The sequence below is a fragment of the Solanum verrucosum genome, unplaced genomic scaffold (assembly GCF_900185275.1).
Source record: "Solanum verrucosum unplaced genomic scaffold, falcon-dt-bn FXZP01000049.1, whole genome shotgun sequence".
NCBI classification, from domain to species: Eukaryota; Viridiplantae; Streptophyta; class Magnoliopsida; order Solanales; family Solanaceae; genus Solanum; species Solanum verrucosum.
The window spans coordinates 4262632-4281494 of record NW_026020221.1 but is presented as its reverse complement, the minus strand read 5'-3'; the positions used below and the strand labels follow the sequence as shown (position 1 = coordinate 4281494).

The window sequence follows — 18863 nt, the reverse complement described above, 5'->3', positions numbered from 1 at the left end:
CGCCACTATTGACATGTTGCTTTAAGAGGTGGAGGGTTATCTTTACTTTTTTTGTCTAGAGTGTCTACATGATATTTTTCTTGTTGAAGTTTGAACTATGTATATATAAGAGCAACCTCAACCTCAGTGTGGCCTAGTGGTTAAAAAAGTGAGTGCAAATTTCAAATACCAATGCTCAAATCATAGGGTAGGACGGAGAATATTAGGTGATTTTACCCCATAGACATGAGCGTTTGCTAACAAAGTTATCTAGTACCTACCTGCGTAGGTGAGAGGTAGCAAGTATATATATGATGAAATAGTCAAGATAATCGCAAATAACTTATAGACTTTACTACTCATAAACATCAAAACTAGTTCGATATGTACTTAGTGAAATAGTCAAGGTACGCGCAAGAAAAGAAAGCAAATACTACTAACAAGCAACTTCATTACTTCTACTTACATCTAAACTGTGTAAACATCAAAACTAGTTCAAACAACATATCGATAAGTGACATAACGACCTGCAGTCTCACTTGGTCTGATAATTTTCACGATTTGGCCACGATTTAGCCCATAATATCTAGCAATTGGATCATTGATCTGAATTCGAGGAAGCTGTTTCAACAACAGGAAAAATATAAGTCACTCGATTAGATAGAAAACTGATGAGAATAATCAACTAGTATCTAACAAAACGATTAGATCCTCCAAAAGTAATGCATTTTGGAGGATCCAACAAGGGTAAGACGACATTTTTGGAGGATCCAAGCAACATAGGTCAACATCGTTTAGCAAGAGCAAATAATGAAAACTAAGACGAACCTGTGATTCTTTCACTGTATATCGTTCCAACAAACTTTTCTTTTCTGCATTAGTAAGTGGCTGATGCTCAGGAACTATAGCGTGATCTTTAACATTTACCACCAACTCTTCTTCCTGACATATCAAACACGTAACTGTTTATTTATAAAATCAGTTTCAATACTTCAAAAACGCTTTTCAACTATTATTAATCAGCTAAACCAAACGGACTCATAGTCCGTTTATCAAAATGTAAATGGTACTCTGATTTTGGTTGTCCTACTACTTGACTAGTAGCTAGACCACAATAACAAAAGTACCAAAAAGATGAAAGGTCAAAAACCCACCTAAAATATCACGATTTTTTTGAGTTTCTTACCTGAATTATTAGGTGTGCAAGTTTTCTAGCTACCTAAACTATCACCAACTATTTATCAAAACACACCTCAACTATCAATCTCGTACCTGAATTATCAGGTGCGAGTTCCCTAGATACCTGAACTCAAAACACACCTCAACTATCAATTTCATAGGTGTGAGAGTTTCCTAGCCACCTGAACTATCACCAACTATTTATCAAAATACGCCTCAATCATCAATTGTTCCCTTTTCCTATCTGAACGTGCGTTCATTCAAGTAAAGTAAGTACAAACAATTAGCAAAAATAGTGGAGTAGTCACCTGGAAGACCTCCAAGTGTAACATTGTAGATACTTCACTTATGAATTGAAGAGATTTGGGTGTCAGTTTTTGTTGTACAACAAAAATTGCTTGGGAGATCTCTTCTTGTCTCAGACGTTCTGCATAAGGTCTCATTTCCTTAACACCAACCTTTGCCCCTTCAGGAAAGAACACATATATCTGCAATCAATAAACTACGGAGCTTCATTGTTTGTCTGATTTTGACTTGTCACGACGTTTAGGAAAACAAAATGTACCAAAACATTCTTTAATCTTGTGGTTTTAAACATATCGAAACAGGAAAGAGACATAAGAACGCGTACCTTCTTCTCATCATTGTTGCGTTTGGCTTTGAGAATTTCAAGGTCTTGTCTCTTCATGTTTACGCCATACTTGTGAAGGAATTCTTGTTTTGACATTTTAATCTCAAATTCTTCAACAAGATAGCCCCTATCATTCAACATTTCCATCATTGTCTTACGAACTTTGTAAAGTCTTGTGAGCTCGTCTTCTGATAGAGTACTCATCTTGGCGCCCTACTAAATTCAAAAAATGATATTCGTTAAAGCAAATATGAATAGCAATGAACACATGATTAGACACGATTGAATCTAAGTACCTGCTATCTTCCACCACCAGTAACACGTAATATTAATGTCCACTCGCAAAACAATATTTAAGCCTAAAACTATTGATTTTTGTTTTTTGGTAATTTTACAATTACAATATTCATTATCAAACTCAACTCCATACTCCAATTAGACAAGCTAAAAGTTTAATCAATATGTACTTCAACAAAATTCAGTTTAAAAAAAAAAACTGCTTACAAACAATATAATATAAATATACACATCAACCTATAACAATCAATACATATAACCATGATGCAAATTCAGTAACAGTTGTGTTTACAACAACAACAACAATATACGTACATCTACCTCCAAGATATCGAGAAATTGTTTACAATAGATCCTCGACTCAAGTAAAACATAGACAATAACAATTGTATTTACAACAACAAAAACAACAAACCTAGAAATTCCACGGGTGAGGTGAGGTCCGAAGAGGGTAGAGTATATGTAGACCTAATAACCCTAACTCGTAGAGATAGAAAGACAGGAGAATAGAGTATATGCAGACCTTAGTTATCCCTAATTAATAGAGATAGATAAACTGTTTACGATAAAACCCTGAGTCAAGTAAAGTTCATTAGTAATTGTGTTTACCACAAATAAAAATTACAGTTGGATTCCGTCGGGGAAAAGTCCGTTACGTTATAGAGAAAAATATGGGTTATTAATTAACTTAAATTAACTCCTCTATTATAAAAAATAAAATTTTTTCCTTATTTATTAAATAAATATAACAAATATATCACAATTTTGAGTCAAATACAATTTTGGACTTAATTTTAGGTCAAGTATCTGCTAACCCGTGATTTTGGGCTAAATCCATGGAAGAAATCCTAATTAACGAAGATTTTAAAAAAAAAAAACCTAATTAGTATATATATATATAATGATATTTGATATTTAAATCTCATTTAGCTTTTATAAATAAAAGTAGGTAGGAAACTAGTTTAATAGTTTTGTGAACCAAAAAGGAGGAATGTAATTATTACATGGACTCAATTTATTACAAGTTGAGATCAGATAATTTAGCTAGAGTTATTTTTTAGGAGAAGATTTAATTAAACTATTGTAATATCTTTGATTAATTTATATATTTCCCTTTCAATAGGTGACTAATTAGAATGTGTTGGTATGAATGAATATATTTTCTTAAAAAAATAAGTGAGTTTTTTGTTGTTTGATACACAAACAAAAAAAATATATGTAATTTAGAAAAATTCTTAAATTTTGTTTTCAAGGAAAATAGTTTTAATGTTGAACACCTTTGACACAAACACTCCCATTCAAATAAATACAATTATTTTAGTTAATTAATTTCAATTTACCTAAAATTCTTAAATATTTCTCAACTTTCTTTAATAATATTTCATTTGATTCAATAATAAGATGGCGATAATATGAAATTAAAGCAACATGAAGAACTTAGCCAAAACCAAAACAAGTCTTTGAGAAAGAGGCCAATGTACACCACTCATCGTCGTGATTCAAACACGAAATTACACTAGTTGTAATTTCGTTTTGACATAGTAAAATCTTGTTCACTTGATTGACTTTCCAATACGTAATGTACGTCCAATTAATTTTGTCCCAACTCTTATATAAACCAAAATCTCGAATAGACCAATATACGATAGGGCAACCTTTGTCTTCATTAATTGGATCATATGCATTAAAAAAGGACCAAACATTACCCCATTCAGCATAACATACATATATATCATTAATAATACCAGCATCAAATGCAAAATCTTAACCATGTACTAAAGTAACACTAAATAAAGGGAGCCAATGTTGTAATTTACAAGTAACTTGCATAGTTGGATGATGATTAGGAGATAAATTGTTAATTAGATGAACTTTTGGAGTACCATTATTATTTTCAAAAGAAAATGAGAATTGAGATGAAGTTAAAAATATAATAAGAATGAGAATTAAGGCTAAGTTGGTATTAGAAATCATTTTTTTGAAGTGATTTTGGTTAGAGTAACATTTTTCGAAATAAATAGATTTTGAAAACATGACTAAATATTATAATCTTGGTTTGAGTCAAATATGTCTTAAATTTAGGATTTGCCATAAATTTTCAATGGATTTAATACAACAAGAAGAGGATGTTATATTAATTGTTAGATTAATCTTCATTTAGTTTATTTGGCTAAAATAATGTGAGTCATTTGCTCTTTAATTAATTCTCTTATAATATGCACTCTCCATCACAAACTTGGATTGTGGTGCCTGACAGTGATGGATGGTGGAACTGCTCTAGCCTTACCAGAAGTCTTTGGCTTGATTCCAATACGAAAATCAAACATTGAGTAGAAAATAATTTTAAAAAGCATTCTTTATCTTTCATTTATACGTTGCTCTTATTTTTTTTTATTTTTTTTTAGAATAAATAATATATTTATACTCTTCATTTTATGTCACTTGACTTTTATATTTAAAATAAAATTTCTTTGTTACTTGTATACTTTTAGCAAATTAAAAGAAATCTATTATTTTCTTTCAATATACCACCACCACTATCATTAAATTGGCTACATAATACTTACTAGCCAAGTTAAGATTTTCAATATATAATTAATAAAATTAATTATTAAGTTTTGGATTAACTCTAGCAATGTTGATACACCACAATCGTAAAGACCAAAATGAAAATAAAATAAAATTGTGTTGGGATGATTTTTGAAGGTTTGGGATTCAGGTTTGTGGTGGAGAAGGCTGCGCGAATTGAGCTTAACTCACAAAAAATTAAACTTATCAGTTTGTTGCACCCCGACTCTGTATTAATCCGTGCAACTTAAATTTTATTTTACACTATTATATTCTAATTTTCGATATATAATAATCTCATAAAATTCAAATAATTAGTGATCTGCTAGCAGATCAATTTTTGTTAGATTTTATAACTTTGAGTACATCACCATTTTTTTTCAAACAAAATGCAAATTTAATATACCACTCATTTTCTTATAATTGTTACATGTAAATAGTTATTAGAAATTTAAAGTGTACATATAAGTTGTCTTAAATTATTTTCTGAATTACAAAAACCTTAAAATTAAGGCATGCCCTTATTTTTTGAGGTTTGTTTGTGTCTAATTTATTTTGGTTTTACGATACTATAGTAAATAAAAAGTGTATTCTTCCTCATATATCTTTTTCGAATTGTAATTTCAGAAAGACAAAAAAAAGAAAATAATTCAAGAAAGAGATCACCACCACTCATCCTCTTAATTCAAGCACATACTATTTTTTCTCTCATATCATATCATATCATATTAAACATTACAATTCGACATTTCATCTCGACATAATAAAATCTTATTTCACGAGTTTTTGGGAGACCATTTTGTAACAAACTTCCAATTACGTTTGTCCCAACTCTTCCTAATCCCTTTCTCTAAAACAGACCAATAAATATTTGAATGACCTTTATCTTCCTTAAATGGATCATATGCCTCAATAAGTGCTGTTGAATTAATCCATTCAAGAAAACATATATGACTATGATGAGTAATATCACCATAAAATGTAAAATTTGAACCTTGTTGTACCAAAGTTTCACTTATTTCAGGTTCTCCACTTTTTAATTTTAAATTAAATATCACAACTGGATTAAGACTATTAGGTATGTCATCCAAAAAATAAACAATAGGTTGATTAGAAACTGAATAAACTGAGAAATGAGACAAAATTATGGACATAACAAGAACGAGAATCAAGGGAGAGTTGATAGAATTAAAAGTCATTGTTTTTCTTAAAGTACTTCTGATAAAAAAAAACTTTTCGAAATAAATAGAGTCTTTAAAGTTGACCAAATATTATAATTAAAATTCATGTAATTTAATTTGAAAGAATTTGTCCAATTTAAGTCAAATATGTCTTAAATTTATAGCAAGAAGATCATATCTTATTAATTACTAGATTTTGCTTCACCATGAATGAATAATATATTTACTTTCTCCATTTCATTTTACTTGACTTTTACATTAAAAAATATTTTTCTTAAATTTTATTATCTTATTTTAGCAAATATCATTATATATTCAGATTACTATGTTATAATACTATATTTGAACACATCTTGACTTTTACATTAAAAATTATTTTTCTTAAATAATACTATATTTGAACACATCTTGACTTTTACATTAAAAATTATTTTTCTTAAATTTTATTATCTTATTTTAGCAAATATCATTATATGTTCAGATTACTATGTTATAATACTATATTTGAATACACCTCATGTATTTTAAAATCAAACACTTGCGCCTCCTATTATTTATGTGTATATTTCTTACACCTTGTATGTAGGGGTGTGCACTATTTGGATTAAACTGAAAAATTAAATCAAATCAAACCGAATTCTAATTTGGATTGGTTTTTTGGATTTTTGGTTTGGTTTTGGATTAATAATTTACTTTGTTTGGTTTTTTTGGTTTGGTTTCAGATTTAGAAAAATGAAAACCGAAAAACCAAAAAAACCGAATTATTTATATATATAATGTTTAGAATTAAGTTGGAGTTAACCACTTTTGTCCCCTTTTAGTTATTTTCATTATGATTTAGTTTATTTTTTTTTATGTTTGGACATCTATAATTGATATACTTTAAGTATTGTGTTTTACGTTTTACTTGTGATTTATATTAAAAAGTATATTTAAGAAATTCAATAATATATATATATATATATATAAAAAAAAAATTGCAAATATAACTTTGTTATATTTCTAATTATTGACATAATCGATTAACCGAACCGAAAAAACCCAAACCAAAAAGAGAAAAACCAACCCAAACCAAATTTATTTTGGTTCGGATTGGGTTACACTTCTTCAGAACCAAAAATCGAAAAACCCAAACCGAATAGTACAAAACCAAATCGAAAAACTGAATGCACACCCCTACTTGTATGAGGTATATCTGAAATATAATTATTCAAAGAAAATTAGAGTTTGTGAATAAAATATTTTTAATGTAATTTCAAAATATTTTCTAACTTTGAGTACTTTTGTGCAAACAAAATGCAAATTTAATATACCACTCATTTTCTTATAATTGTTACATATAACTAGTTTTTAGAAATTTAAAGTTTACATATGAGTTGTCTTAAATTATTTTCTCAATTACAAAGACGTTAAATTAAGGCATGCCCTTATTTATTTTTTTAGGTCTATTTGTAATATTATAGTAAACAAAAAGTGCATTCTTCCTGATGTCTTTTTTGAATTGTAATTTTAGAAAAATAATAAAAAGGATTAAATAGAAAATAAAAGTAACAACACAAGGACTTTAGAACAAAAGCAAAAAATTCTTCGAGAAAGAGACCATCAATTAATATATTCAAACGCGAATTATTTTTTCGCTTATATTACATTAAAAGTCACAAATTAAAATTTTATCTCAATATAATAAAATCTTTTTTCACGAGTTGGGGGTCCAATTTGCAACAAATGTCCACTTATGTTTGTCCCAGCTCTTCATAATTCCTTTATCTTGAATAGACCAATAGACAATTGAATGACCTTTATCTTCCTTAAGTGGATCGTATAAATGAATAAATGCTGATGAATGATTCCATTCAACATAACATACATAAATATCATTAATAACCTTAGCCTCAAATGAAAATTGTGTACCATGAATATCCAATTCTCCACTAGATAAATGGGGTCCACTATTTAATTTAATTTCAAATTTCATAACTGGATTAAGATTCTTAGGTATGTCATCAAAAAGAGAAACAATAGGTTTATGTAGATCTGCAATGGAATAAAATGAAAATTGATACAAAATTAAGGACATAACAAGAATGATAATCAAGGGAGAATTGGTAATATTAGAAGTCATTGCTTTTCTTAAAGTACTTCTGATAGGAAAAACTTTTCGAAATAAATAGATTTTAAAAAGTTGACCAAATATTATAATTAAATTCATGTAATTTAATTTGAAAGAATTAGTCCAACTTTAGTCATATATGTCTTAAATTTATAACAAGAAGATCATATCTTATTAATTACATGTTCACCAAGAATGAAAAATATGTTTTTTTTCTCCATTTATTTTACATGAATTTTACCTTAAAAGATAATTTTCTTAAATTTTATTTGCTTATTTTAGCAATTATCATTAAATAACTTTTACCTCCTAATTTTTTGCTTCTCGAAAAGCATAACTTGAAGACTTTACCCAAATGACTATTTTCTATCAGATTACTATGTTATAATTGTTAATAATATACTTTGATTAGAGTTAGTTACACTAATCTTTCTTATAATATGACTAAATTTTGAATATTCCTCATGTATTTTAAAATCAAACACTTGCACCTTTTATTATTTATATGTATATTTCTTACACCCCATATGAGGTATATCTGAAATATAATTATTCAAAGATAATTAGAGTTTATGAATAAAATATTTTTAATGTAATTTCATATTTATTTATGAAAAGTAATTTATTTCCAATTAAAAAAAACTTTAATTAAATTAAATATTAGTTGAGTTGTCATTTTTTACCTTGTGAAAATTCTCTCTCTTTAATTTTTTTTTTTTATGTATCAGACTGATAACCATTAAACGTTCCCAACACCATGATCGAATGAACATAATTCATCCACCAAGCTAAATTCATGTCTCCTTAGAACTCAAGGATACAATAGTAGGAGCCTATAAAATATTTATTTAATTTTGATTGTAAATTTCTTATTCAAGGTGAAAGGAATATATCGTCACAAAAGGATTATAGGAAATTATGTAAAATTTATATATTATAAAATTCAAATAATTTATCAAAATGAAAAAAGACTTCATTGGACATAAATCATTAATTGTGATAAAGGTCTTAACGAAATAAATTTCATAAAATGATGACTAAACTATTTTTTTCTTAAGCAAAGTCACATAATTTTGTTTTGTCATATGAAATCACAACACTACACTAATGTAATAAAAAAGTCGCAATGACAAAAAATATAACCTTACGATGCAGTAACATATATATTTTTAATTTCATCTGAAATATTAATCATTCAAGACACATTAACGCATTATCTTATATTTTCACTTATTTTATCAGAGAACTCCACTTATAATAATATCAACTTTCACCTATTTTATTAGAGAACTCCACTTAACTTTCACCAATTAACCAACAAACTTAAAGAAAATAACACCTTTATTCTCAAATTCAAAACAAAGTCCATCTTGTGTTGCATACCAATAACAAGTTTGTTCATGACAAAAAGCTTCATCTCTTGAATATTGGAACAATTTAAATAAACCATGTTTATTTTCTAAAGCTACTTGACAAAAAACACCATTTTCAGTATCTTCACTTATTGTAACATTGAAAGGCCAAATTGTTGATGGATTAATTGTTTGTAGCCCATAATATTTTTCATCTGATAAACATTTGATAAACAAAGGTTGATTTGTTCGAGTTTCAATACGAATATTATACGATAATGAAGAGGTGACAAAAATTGAATTGAAAGTTATAATAATTAGAAGAGAGAAAATAGTGAAGGATATAGAAGAAAAAGCCATTGATTTTTTTTGCTAATGATGTTGTTATAGTCATAGTTAGGCTAATTTGATGGATATTTATATGTAACATCCAAGATTATGTTTTCAATGAACTAATTATTTTAGATTTTTTCTACTTTGATTATGCATTTATTGGATTATGAAATAAAATGATCCGTTTATTTTATTCACCATCTGGTCCAAAATAAGTGAACTACCAACACTTTTTCTTGGTTTCAAATTAAATGAATTTCTTAAAGTCAAAAAGGATTATCAATTAAATTTTGTTTTCAAAGCTAACCTTTTTCTTAATGGGATTTTCAAGTATTTTTTTTATTCTCCTTGCTAATTTTAAGAAAATATCGATCAAAAACACAAATAAAAAAAAATATAATTTAAAGTTTTTACCTAAATACAAACTTGATATTCTTGCAAAATTATTTTTAGTAAAAACACTTTTTTTAAATAAAAAAATTATTTGTCAAAATAATCTAATTTTAAATATTTAACTTAAAAATTATAAAAATCACAATTTTTAGAAGATAATTCTTCAATTTATCTCATCTAATTACGTCTCATAGATCGAAACCAACAAAGTACTCCCCTTCTGCTATGTGACACAATTCTTTTAAGTTTATTTTAAAATGAATGTTATTTTTAGTTTAATATTTTTATTTACAATGAAATGATATATAACCCTATAAATTTTTAAAAAATATTTCAATTTTATCACTCAAAAAAATTCTTAAATATTACTCTGTTTATAAAAAATATTTAAAATAAATTGAGATAAAGAAAATAGTATTTTTGTGGAATAAAATAATTCACTTCGTTATTGAAGAAGTTTTCTTCCATTTTCCAATAAAGTCGCAAAAACCAGACAAGTGTCAACTTCTTTGGCATCCACCAACAAGTTTATATGACAACACATCACCAAAATATATATATATAGAAAATAAAAAAAATAACCATTAAAAGCAAATTGCAGAACAAAAAAGAAGAAGATTTTTTTAAAGAAAATGGCTAATTTAAAACTTATAGCCACCATGTCCAATTCCATTATTTCTACTACATATTTTGTCCCTTCAACTCTTTGCATCTCTAGAGCTTTTGTTAGTCCCACAAGACCTAATGAAATTGTAAGTTTTTATTTTCCATATTTTAGTTTATAATCCTATTTTTAAAAATATATATTATAGAAAGTCATGTTCGAGTCAGTTTACAAGCATCTAAATTGTTGTATATGAGTAGATGTCATGTATGTAATTTTTCTTTAACGTATAACATATCGAGTAATTTTGTTCAGCAAAAGTTACTTGTAAAAAAAATCTACAATTTTAGATGATCACTAAACTAATATTATTGTCTCAGTTTTTTTTCCTTTATCCAAGAAAATTGGAATTAAGATGATTTTTTATAATATAATAACTATTAGTTGAGTGAGTATCAGAAAATTGCTAATGAGTTGATTGTTAGGGGAAGACACTCTTGGATAATTTAGAGTTTTGCTTTATTCCTAAATATATGTGGTGGATCTACATGGTTGGTTACAAATTCATGTAAATTCAATATATTTTTGTTTTAATTATCGATTTGGTTGTGAATTCAATTATTATTATATTATTAATAATAATAATAATTAATGTGATATTGCGTTAAAAAAACTTATTAGCTTGATAAATTCTGGATCCGTCTATGAATATGTATTATTTTGGCGTTAAATTGATGAATTTGTTTGTTTTATATCTAAATAATTTTTTAATTTTTTTTTGGAAATAAATAAATTAAATTTACAGGCAAAAATTGATAAAGAGACAGCCCAAAAAATAAAAGAAGCAGCAGTAGCAGTGAAGGAAGGTGCACAAGAAGTAAAAAGTGTGGGGGATTCTCTCAAAGAGACTATCTCTTCTAGTGCTGGAAATGTAATTTCTCACTTTTACCAAAAAAAATATAATTGTTTTTATTTGTTCTATTAATTTTCTTCTTTTATGACTTTATTTCTTAATCCAAGTAAAAAAATATATGTGATTAGAGTACCACTGATGGGGAATGGACTGGTGGTATGATTATATAGATTTGAGCGACCTCTTTTCATGAATTAGTTCATGAATTGGCCTTTGCAGTTGAGTTAGGTCATATGTCATATTTTTACATGCTATCAAAGTCGATACATCCCTTTTATTGAACTCTCGATCGACACTAAATTAGTTGGGTTTGAGCATAAATGGAGTGTTAAAGACTTGGAAAGGTTAAAATCTTTCATTGATTGGGAAATGAACGAGTAATCTATTTTATAGGATTTGAACAATTCTCCCTTGGTAAGCTAGTTTTTGGGTTAGAGTTGGTGTAACAAACCCGAATTCTTCTATATTAAGAAGAGAACTAAAACGCAGTTACAACTTAAGAATTGTGATTGCAATACTCAAACTACGGAAATACAATAGGAATATTGAAATAGCAAGTAACTAAAAGATAGAGATATGAATGGAGGTGAGAAGCTTAGACTCTAGAAGAAGAGGAGAGGACAAACATTTTCTTTGATATGCATAAACCCTTCTTTTCAACTCATTTTCCCTTTTAACCAAATATTAATTGGACCTGCATCCCAAATAAAACACTTCAATATTTTACTTAGCTCAATCTCATTCACCACTTCTAACTCATAGGCCCTTATAGCGCTAGTAGTTGGGTTCAGGAGCTCTTGAGACGTGCTTAATTAGTTGGGTCTAGGTGTGAATGAGGTGTTAGAATGGTTAGTCACATATTGACTGGGAAATGAACGGGTTCATCTGCTTATATGGATTTGGATATATAATCCCTATTCGTAAGCTAGTTTTAAGATTTGAGTTGAGTTCAGGAGCTTTCGAATGGATTTGGATAATCCATATTCGTAAGCTAGTTTTAAGATTTGAGTTGAGTTCAGGAGCTTTCGATTCACACTTAATTAGTTGGGTTTGGGTGTAAATGGCGTTAGAGTTTCATATTGATCGGGAAATGATATGTTTATATAAATTTGGATAATTTTTTTCTTTGTGAATTAATTTTTGAAATTGAGTTGGGTTTAAGTGTCATGTCTTTACATCCAAACTTTTGATGATTAGGTGATGATATTTTGTTTATGTTTTTCTTTCTAAAGCTATTCTTCCATATTAGTACCATTTTATTATCTTTGAAGTAAGTATTTTGACAACTTAATTATGATGTTTCTCTATTTAATAATTTGATTAGGTAATTTCAGAGATGTCCAAGAAAGTATTAGACAAGGCTACAGAGAATGAAGAAAAGAGTACATGGGAAACTATCAAGGAAAAAGTCACTGGCAAGTGATTTATATATAATTTTCATCATTTGACTGTCTTGACATCCATTTAATAACTTTTTTTTAACCTATTTAATATTTTATCAGATTTTAGTTGGTATTGTAGTTCGAATTCGAAACTTTAATTTAGATAAAATGTAGAAGTATTTTATTCATCTCATTACGATTAAATTACTATTCTAATCACAGTCGGAATGGGAGAATTGGTTTTTTAGGTTACTAACAAAATTTGTTTTATGAGAGATTTTCAATTTTACACGATTTTTTTTTGTATTTGGGGAAAAGAATAACTCTTCTACTCATTTCTAGTTATGTTAGTTTGATCCTCGTATTTTGAATTAAGACAATCCTTTTAGGACGGAGTGAGAATACATTGTCATTAATATCTAATAAGATAAGATTATTATTACATGTCAAGCAATTGAAACCTAAATAACAAAAGGGAACCATTAGGGTTCGAGTCCGTGGCGATGCACGGACAACATGCCCTAATTTCTTTTGTACAAGGAGACACTAACATTTACAAACATAATTTTTTCTTTTGCCCTGCAATCGTTCACAAATATTTCGTTATACTTGTGAAACACTTGATCCATATTCAATTCATCATGACCAAAATGGCTAACAAGCAAAGGTTCAGCCACAGATCTAAAACTTTGTACCATATTATATTTCTCACCATCACAAGAATTTCTATGAATTTTTGAAGTTTTCAAGATGTCAATGGTGAAAGATCCCTCCTTTTCAACTATATACGTCACTTCTTTTGGAGATGGATTGTATAGAGGAATATTGAATGAATCCACTTTCTTTTCGTCTATTGATCCCTGTATTTATTAGTATGAACATTAAACTACATATACTATAGTGTAAGAACCTAAAAAATATAATTATAAAAAACTCTCAATAGTAAATGAAAGAGAGAAGGGCAAATATACTTCTGAACTTTTTGACTTAGAGTGAATATATACTCCTCGTTAGAAATGGGTGCATAAAAGTAAAGGATAGATATACGCCATTTGTTAGATAATACGGATATATCCATCAGTTTTTTAACGAGCAGTATATCCGCTTTAAATCTCAAAATTAAAGAAGTATTTTTACCCTTTATAATTAGAGCTGTCAAAATGGGCTTGGCCCGCTAGGCCGGCCCAACCCAACCCTTGAATTAAATGGGGTTGGGCTCAATTTTTTCAGCCCATTTAGGAACGAGGCTTTTTAGCCCAGGCTTATTTGGCCCGCTAGCCTCGTAGGCCCAACCCGCAAGCCTCAGAGGCCAGCCCGCGGGCTGTGAATTTTAAAAATATTTATTATATATATTTTAAGTAGTGTTTTACTTGTTAAGATTTTGTCAATAAATATTTTTAAAATATCAATATAAAATCAAGATTATATTTTTTACATATTTTTTACATTTTAGGGTCATTAGGCCACTAAATTTTCTTATTAGTCCAAGTTCATTACTCCATTATAACTATGAATCTTTGACCTCTTTTACTTTTGTTTTTATGCCTAATTTTTCACTTCTCCTTTATTGTCTTGTTTATGAAAATAATGATCATGTAATGTTTTTTTGCTCGGATGAATCTTATGAATGTTGTGTCTTGGCTATTATGTATTTGTTTTGTAAATATTCACTGAAGTATGTGTAATTCATGAATGAATTTATGTATGTATTGATGTCGTGTCCATCGGACATCAACGTTCGTATCCTTTCTAAGAGGAAAATGTTGTCCATTTTTTGGTTGAAGGGCCAACCCGTGGCCCGCTTAGGGCTGGGTTGGGCTGCTATTTTATCGGCCCTTTAATTAAAAGGGTCAGCCCGTCCCAACCCATTTAACTGTCTAACCCGTTAGGGTTGGGTTGGGTTGGGCCATCCCATTTTGACAGCTCTATTTATAATTGAGCAGTATTTTAAAACTTTTTTTCTCTTTTTTTCCCTTTGAATACTTTTCTTTTTTTTAATCTATCAATTTTACATCATGAGAATGTCTTGCTGAATACTTATTATATAGGAGTAAAAAATAGAAAATTACACTTGATAATCTTTAAAATAAATGATGTTGAACTTTTCAACTCCCAACTACTCGCTAAATTAAATTTTCAAGATCAAAAATCAAATGTGTAATTTACCTGCGCGATAAAAAATTTAAGGGTCATGGCCAAAAGCTCCCACTCATAGGAACACCCTTTACTATAGCGATCTTTGTTTTTTCTCCCCAACATAGTCAATACCATACGTCCATTTTTCACCAATTCTTTCGATCGATACGTTAGAAATGTTACAAAATCTCTTTCATATTGTTCGTAATAACCTTTAACCACATTTGGTGGGCTTGTACTTGTTAGGTATATATTTCCCTTGTTATTCTCTATTCCATCGGGAACCTATACACATGAATTAATAATTAACAAAAAAGAAAATCGATGAAACATATAATATAAGCATAATATATAAATATGTCCTTTAATTATGTTTTAACTAGTATATACGTCCTCTAATTTTGGATATACACAAATATAGACACTTAAATTTGTATAAAGTTTAACAAATAGACACACATTTTCTATGTGACATAATACATGTAGGACGCCACATAAGATGTGTGTGTATCTGTTTGTTCAAGTTTACTTAATTGCCTAGTACTTGTATATACACACCCAAAGTTGGAGGACATAAATAGATGTCAGTGGAAGTCAAATTAAATAATGTATTTATGTATTATGCATATAATATATAACATGTAAAACCACATTAGTACTAGTTATAGAGTGATAAAACTTACTTGAGAAAGCCAGTGTAGACTATAAGAGGAGTGAATAATATGTAGACTATTAGAAGGGAAAAGTCTAGTATAAAATGAACCAGCAACTCCTGCAACAAATAATTCATCCCTTCCCATATCATATTTCCTCAAATCTTCTTCGTAGAATGTTGATAACGATCGAAAAATCGTATTAAAATCATTGCTAGGAAGATCATTCAAAAAAATATGAATTTCCAACGACTTATGACATTTCTTTTTTCTTTCGTTATCGATTGTCTTAATGAGTTCGCTGATTGTCAAAAAAGTGTTAGGTCCAGATGAACAGCCTAAATCCGCAATGCGTATGATTTCTCTAGGGAAAATGTTGTTGTAGAGTGCAGAAATAGCTTCATCTGTTATTGACTTTGTCATGAGGATCACCTTATGCTGTACATACAATTATTAATGCAAACATTTTACAAGGCATATTCATAAGGAAAAAATTAATTTATAAGTCATGCAAGTAGTATATAAAAGGCATAATAGATAAATATGATCTTTAACTTGGTTTTACCTTGTATTTATGTCCTTTAATTTTGAGTGTGCACAAGTAAACATTGAACTTGTATAAAGTTGAACAAGTGAACATATACGTCTTATGTGGCATTATATGTGTATTATGCCACATAGGACGCATGTGTCTACTTGTTTAATTTTATATAAATTTAAGTATCTATTTGTGCACATCTAAAGTTGGAGGGCATAGATGACAGCTAAAATCAAATTAAAGATCATCTTTATGTGTTATGCGTATATAAAAAGTTGTGTGATGATAGTATATAGTATACCTGAAGCAATGAATTTTTTGCATAGCTAGAGTCTCCAATTCCTCCATTCATGTGAAGAATTTTAGCAACATCCATATCTTTTGTGTCTTGGATTCCTCTCTATGCATAGGAGTAAGTTTATATAGTGCACTTGATAGCTAGAGTGTACATTAGGGTGTGTTTGGTATGAAGGAAAATATTTTTCGGAAAATGTTTTTCAATTTTCTCATGTTTGGTTGGGTTAAATGTTTTCCAAATCAACTCATTTTCCTCAAATTTAAGGAAAATGACTTCCCTTCAAAACTTAAGGAAAACATTTTCCAAAACTCTCTTCCAACTTTCAATTAAAAAAAAAAATTGTTGAAAAAATCAATTTATATGGTCCTACCCTCAAACCAGCCACCCCTCCCCCCCTAAAAAAAAACAATAATTTAAAGTTTGTTTTTAAATTCAATATCTTTACCCCACTCTCACCCCTACCCCCACCCCCTACCACCACCCCTCCCAAAAAAATATTAAAAGTTGTTTTTAAAAGATATTTCTAATTTCAATTTTTTATTTTTTTACACCCCCACCTCCTACCCTCGCCCCCCCCCCCCCCAGCCCCCTATCAGCCCCCCACCCCCTTCAAAAAGAAAAAAATTTAAGTTTGTTTTTGAAAAATATTATTTCATTTTTTCACCCTTACCTTCGACCCCCCTACCCAGCCCCCACCCACCCCCTACCAGCCCCCCCACCCCACAAAAAAAAATTTAAGTTTGTTTTTAAAAAATATTTTCGACTTCAAAATTTCATTTTTTCACCCCCTACCCTCGAACCCCCACACCCCAAAAAAAAATTTAAGTTTGTTTTAAAAAAATATTTTCGACTTCAAAATTTCATTTTTCACCCCTACCCACCCAACCCCTACCAGCCCCCCCACCCCCCAAAAAAAAATTAAGTTTGTTTTAAAAAAATATTTTTAACTTTAAAATTTCAATTTTCACCCCTACCCTTGACCCCCCGACCCACGCCCTACCAGCCCCCCCCCTACCCCCCAAAAAAATTTTAAGTTTGTTTTTAAAAAATATTTTTAACTTCAAAATTTCAATTTTTCACCCCTACCTCGAACCCCCCCACCCCCTACCAGCCCCCACCCCCCAAAAAAATTAAGTTTGTTTTTAAAAAATATTTTCAATTTCAACAATTATTTTCTACTCTAGTAAAAATAAAAGAAACTTTTCAAAAACATTTTTCATTCATAAATCAAACACTAAAAATCTTTTTTGGAAAATATTTTCTACTCACCAACCAAACATGAGAAAATAAGTCAAAAATCAACTTATTTTCCGAGAAAACATTTTCCATGAAAAACATTTTCTTTCATACCAAACACACCCTAGATCTATCTTCACCACTTGATAGCTAGAGTGTACATTAGATCTATCTTCACCTAGGGTGGCTCCGTCCATAAAGATAATTTAATATATTGCAATATATATATATATATATACTTCATCTCTCTTATTTTACGTGAAATTATTTTTGTTTGAAGACTTAAAATAATACGTTTTTTGTTTTAGTTTATTTGTCTTGATGTTCTTTTTAATCCATTTTAAAAAGAATGTCTTTTTTCTGATAATTATTTAATACGATAAGATGAAAATGTATTTTGATATATTTCACATATCTTTAATGTCAAATCATAAAATTTAAAAAACTTTTTTACTTTATCTCAAACTTACCCAAAAAAAGAAAGGAGGTCCTCATGCTTCCACAAAAGACAGCAGACAATCAGTCTTTTTCAATTTGAATTATTACACCAAGCTAATAAATACTTAATTAAAGATCAATTATGAGAGATCAATTATGAGAGATCGTCTTGATCTTCTTTTTAATCCATTTTAAAAAGAATATCTTTTTTCTGATAATTATTTAATTCTAACTTTCTGTATAACATCTTTAGTACGATAAGATAAAAATGTATTTTGATATATTTCACATATCTTTAATGTCAAATCATAAGATTTAAAAAACTTTTCTACTTTATCTCAAACTTACCCCAAAAAAGAAATACTACAACAAATTCGATTATCAAGGACAAATAATTTTGTTATTATAAATCATATTTCGTCACTAAAAATCTTGTGGGACGAAAAATAATTCGTCACTCAGTCGTCACTAAATGTGTGTCTCTAAAAATATACAAAGGCGATTTAGTGCTTCGTCGCTAAAAGTATTATATTAACTACAAAAAATAAAAATCGTCCCCAAATCCTTAAACATTTGTGACAAATTCATTTGTCGTAAAAAATATATTTTTTGTAGATAATAGTATGTTTTGTCACTAAAAAG

The 18863-nt window shown here is 28.8% G+C and overlaps 5 protein-coding genes across 5 annotated transcripts in view; 1 reads left to right on the top strand and 4 right to left on the bottom strand.

Moving 5' to 3' along the window:
• The window catches only part of LOC125830853 (dihydroxy-acid dehydratase, chloroplastic), a 275530-nt gene that overhangs the window by 217851 nt on the left and 38816 nt on the right, over positions 1-18863 (bottom strand). The window lies entirely within an intron of this gene.
• The window catches only part of LOC125830891 (stress-response A/B barrel domain-containing protein HS1), a 241399-nt gene that overhangs the window by 215590 nt on the left and 6946 nt on the right, over positions 1-18863 (bottom strand). The window lies entirely within an intron of this gene.
• Positions 475-1993, bottom strand: LOC125830880 (DNA-directed RNA polymerases II and IV subunit 5A-like). Its single transcript, XM_049510062.1, has 4 exons — positions 1790-1993; positions 1467-1646; positions 808-921; positions 475-600 (listed from the first exon to the last, which is right to left on the bottom strand). Exons 1-4 carry the CDS (start codon positions 1991-1993, stop codon positions 475-477), a joined length of 624 nt encoding a protein of 207 aa, XP_049366019.1.
• Positions 10652-12963, top strand: LOC125830890 (uncharacterized). Its single transcript, XM_049510070.1, has 3 exons — positions 10652-10775; positions 11433-11558; positions 12865-12963. The coding sequence occupies exons 1-3, from the start codon at positions 10656-10658 to the stop codon at positions 12961-12963; spliced, it is 345 nt and encodes a 114-aa protein (XP_049366027.1). The 5' UTR covers positions 10652-10655.
• LOC125830870 (S-adenosyl-L-methionine:benzoic acid/salicylic acid carboxyl methyltransferase 2-like) lies at positions 13444-16625 on the bottom strand. Its single transcript, XM_049510052.1, has 4 exons — positions 16551-16625; positions 15742-16149; positions 15089-15343; positions 13444-13782 (listed from the first exon to the last, which is right to left on the bottom strand). The coding sequence occupies exons 1-4, from the start codon at positions 16623-16625 to the stop codon at positions 13444-13446; spliced, it is 1077 nt and encodes a 358-aa protein (XP_049366009.1).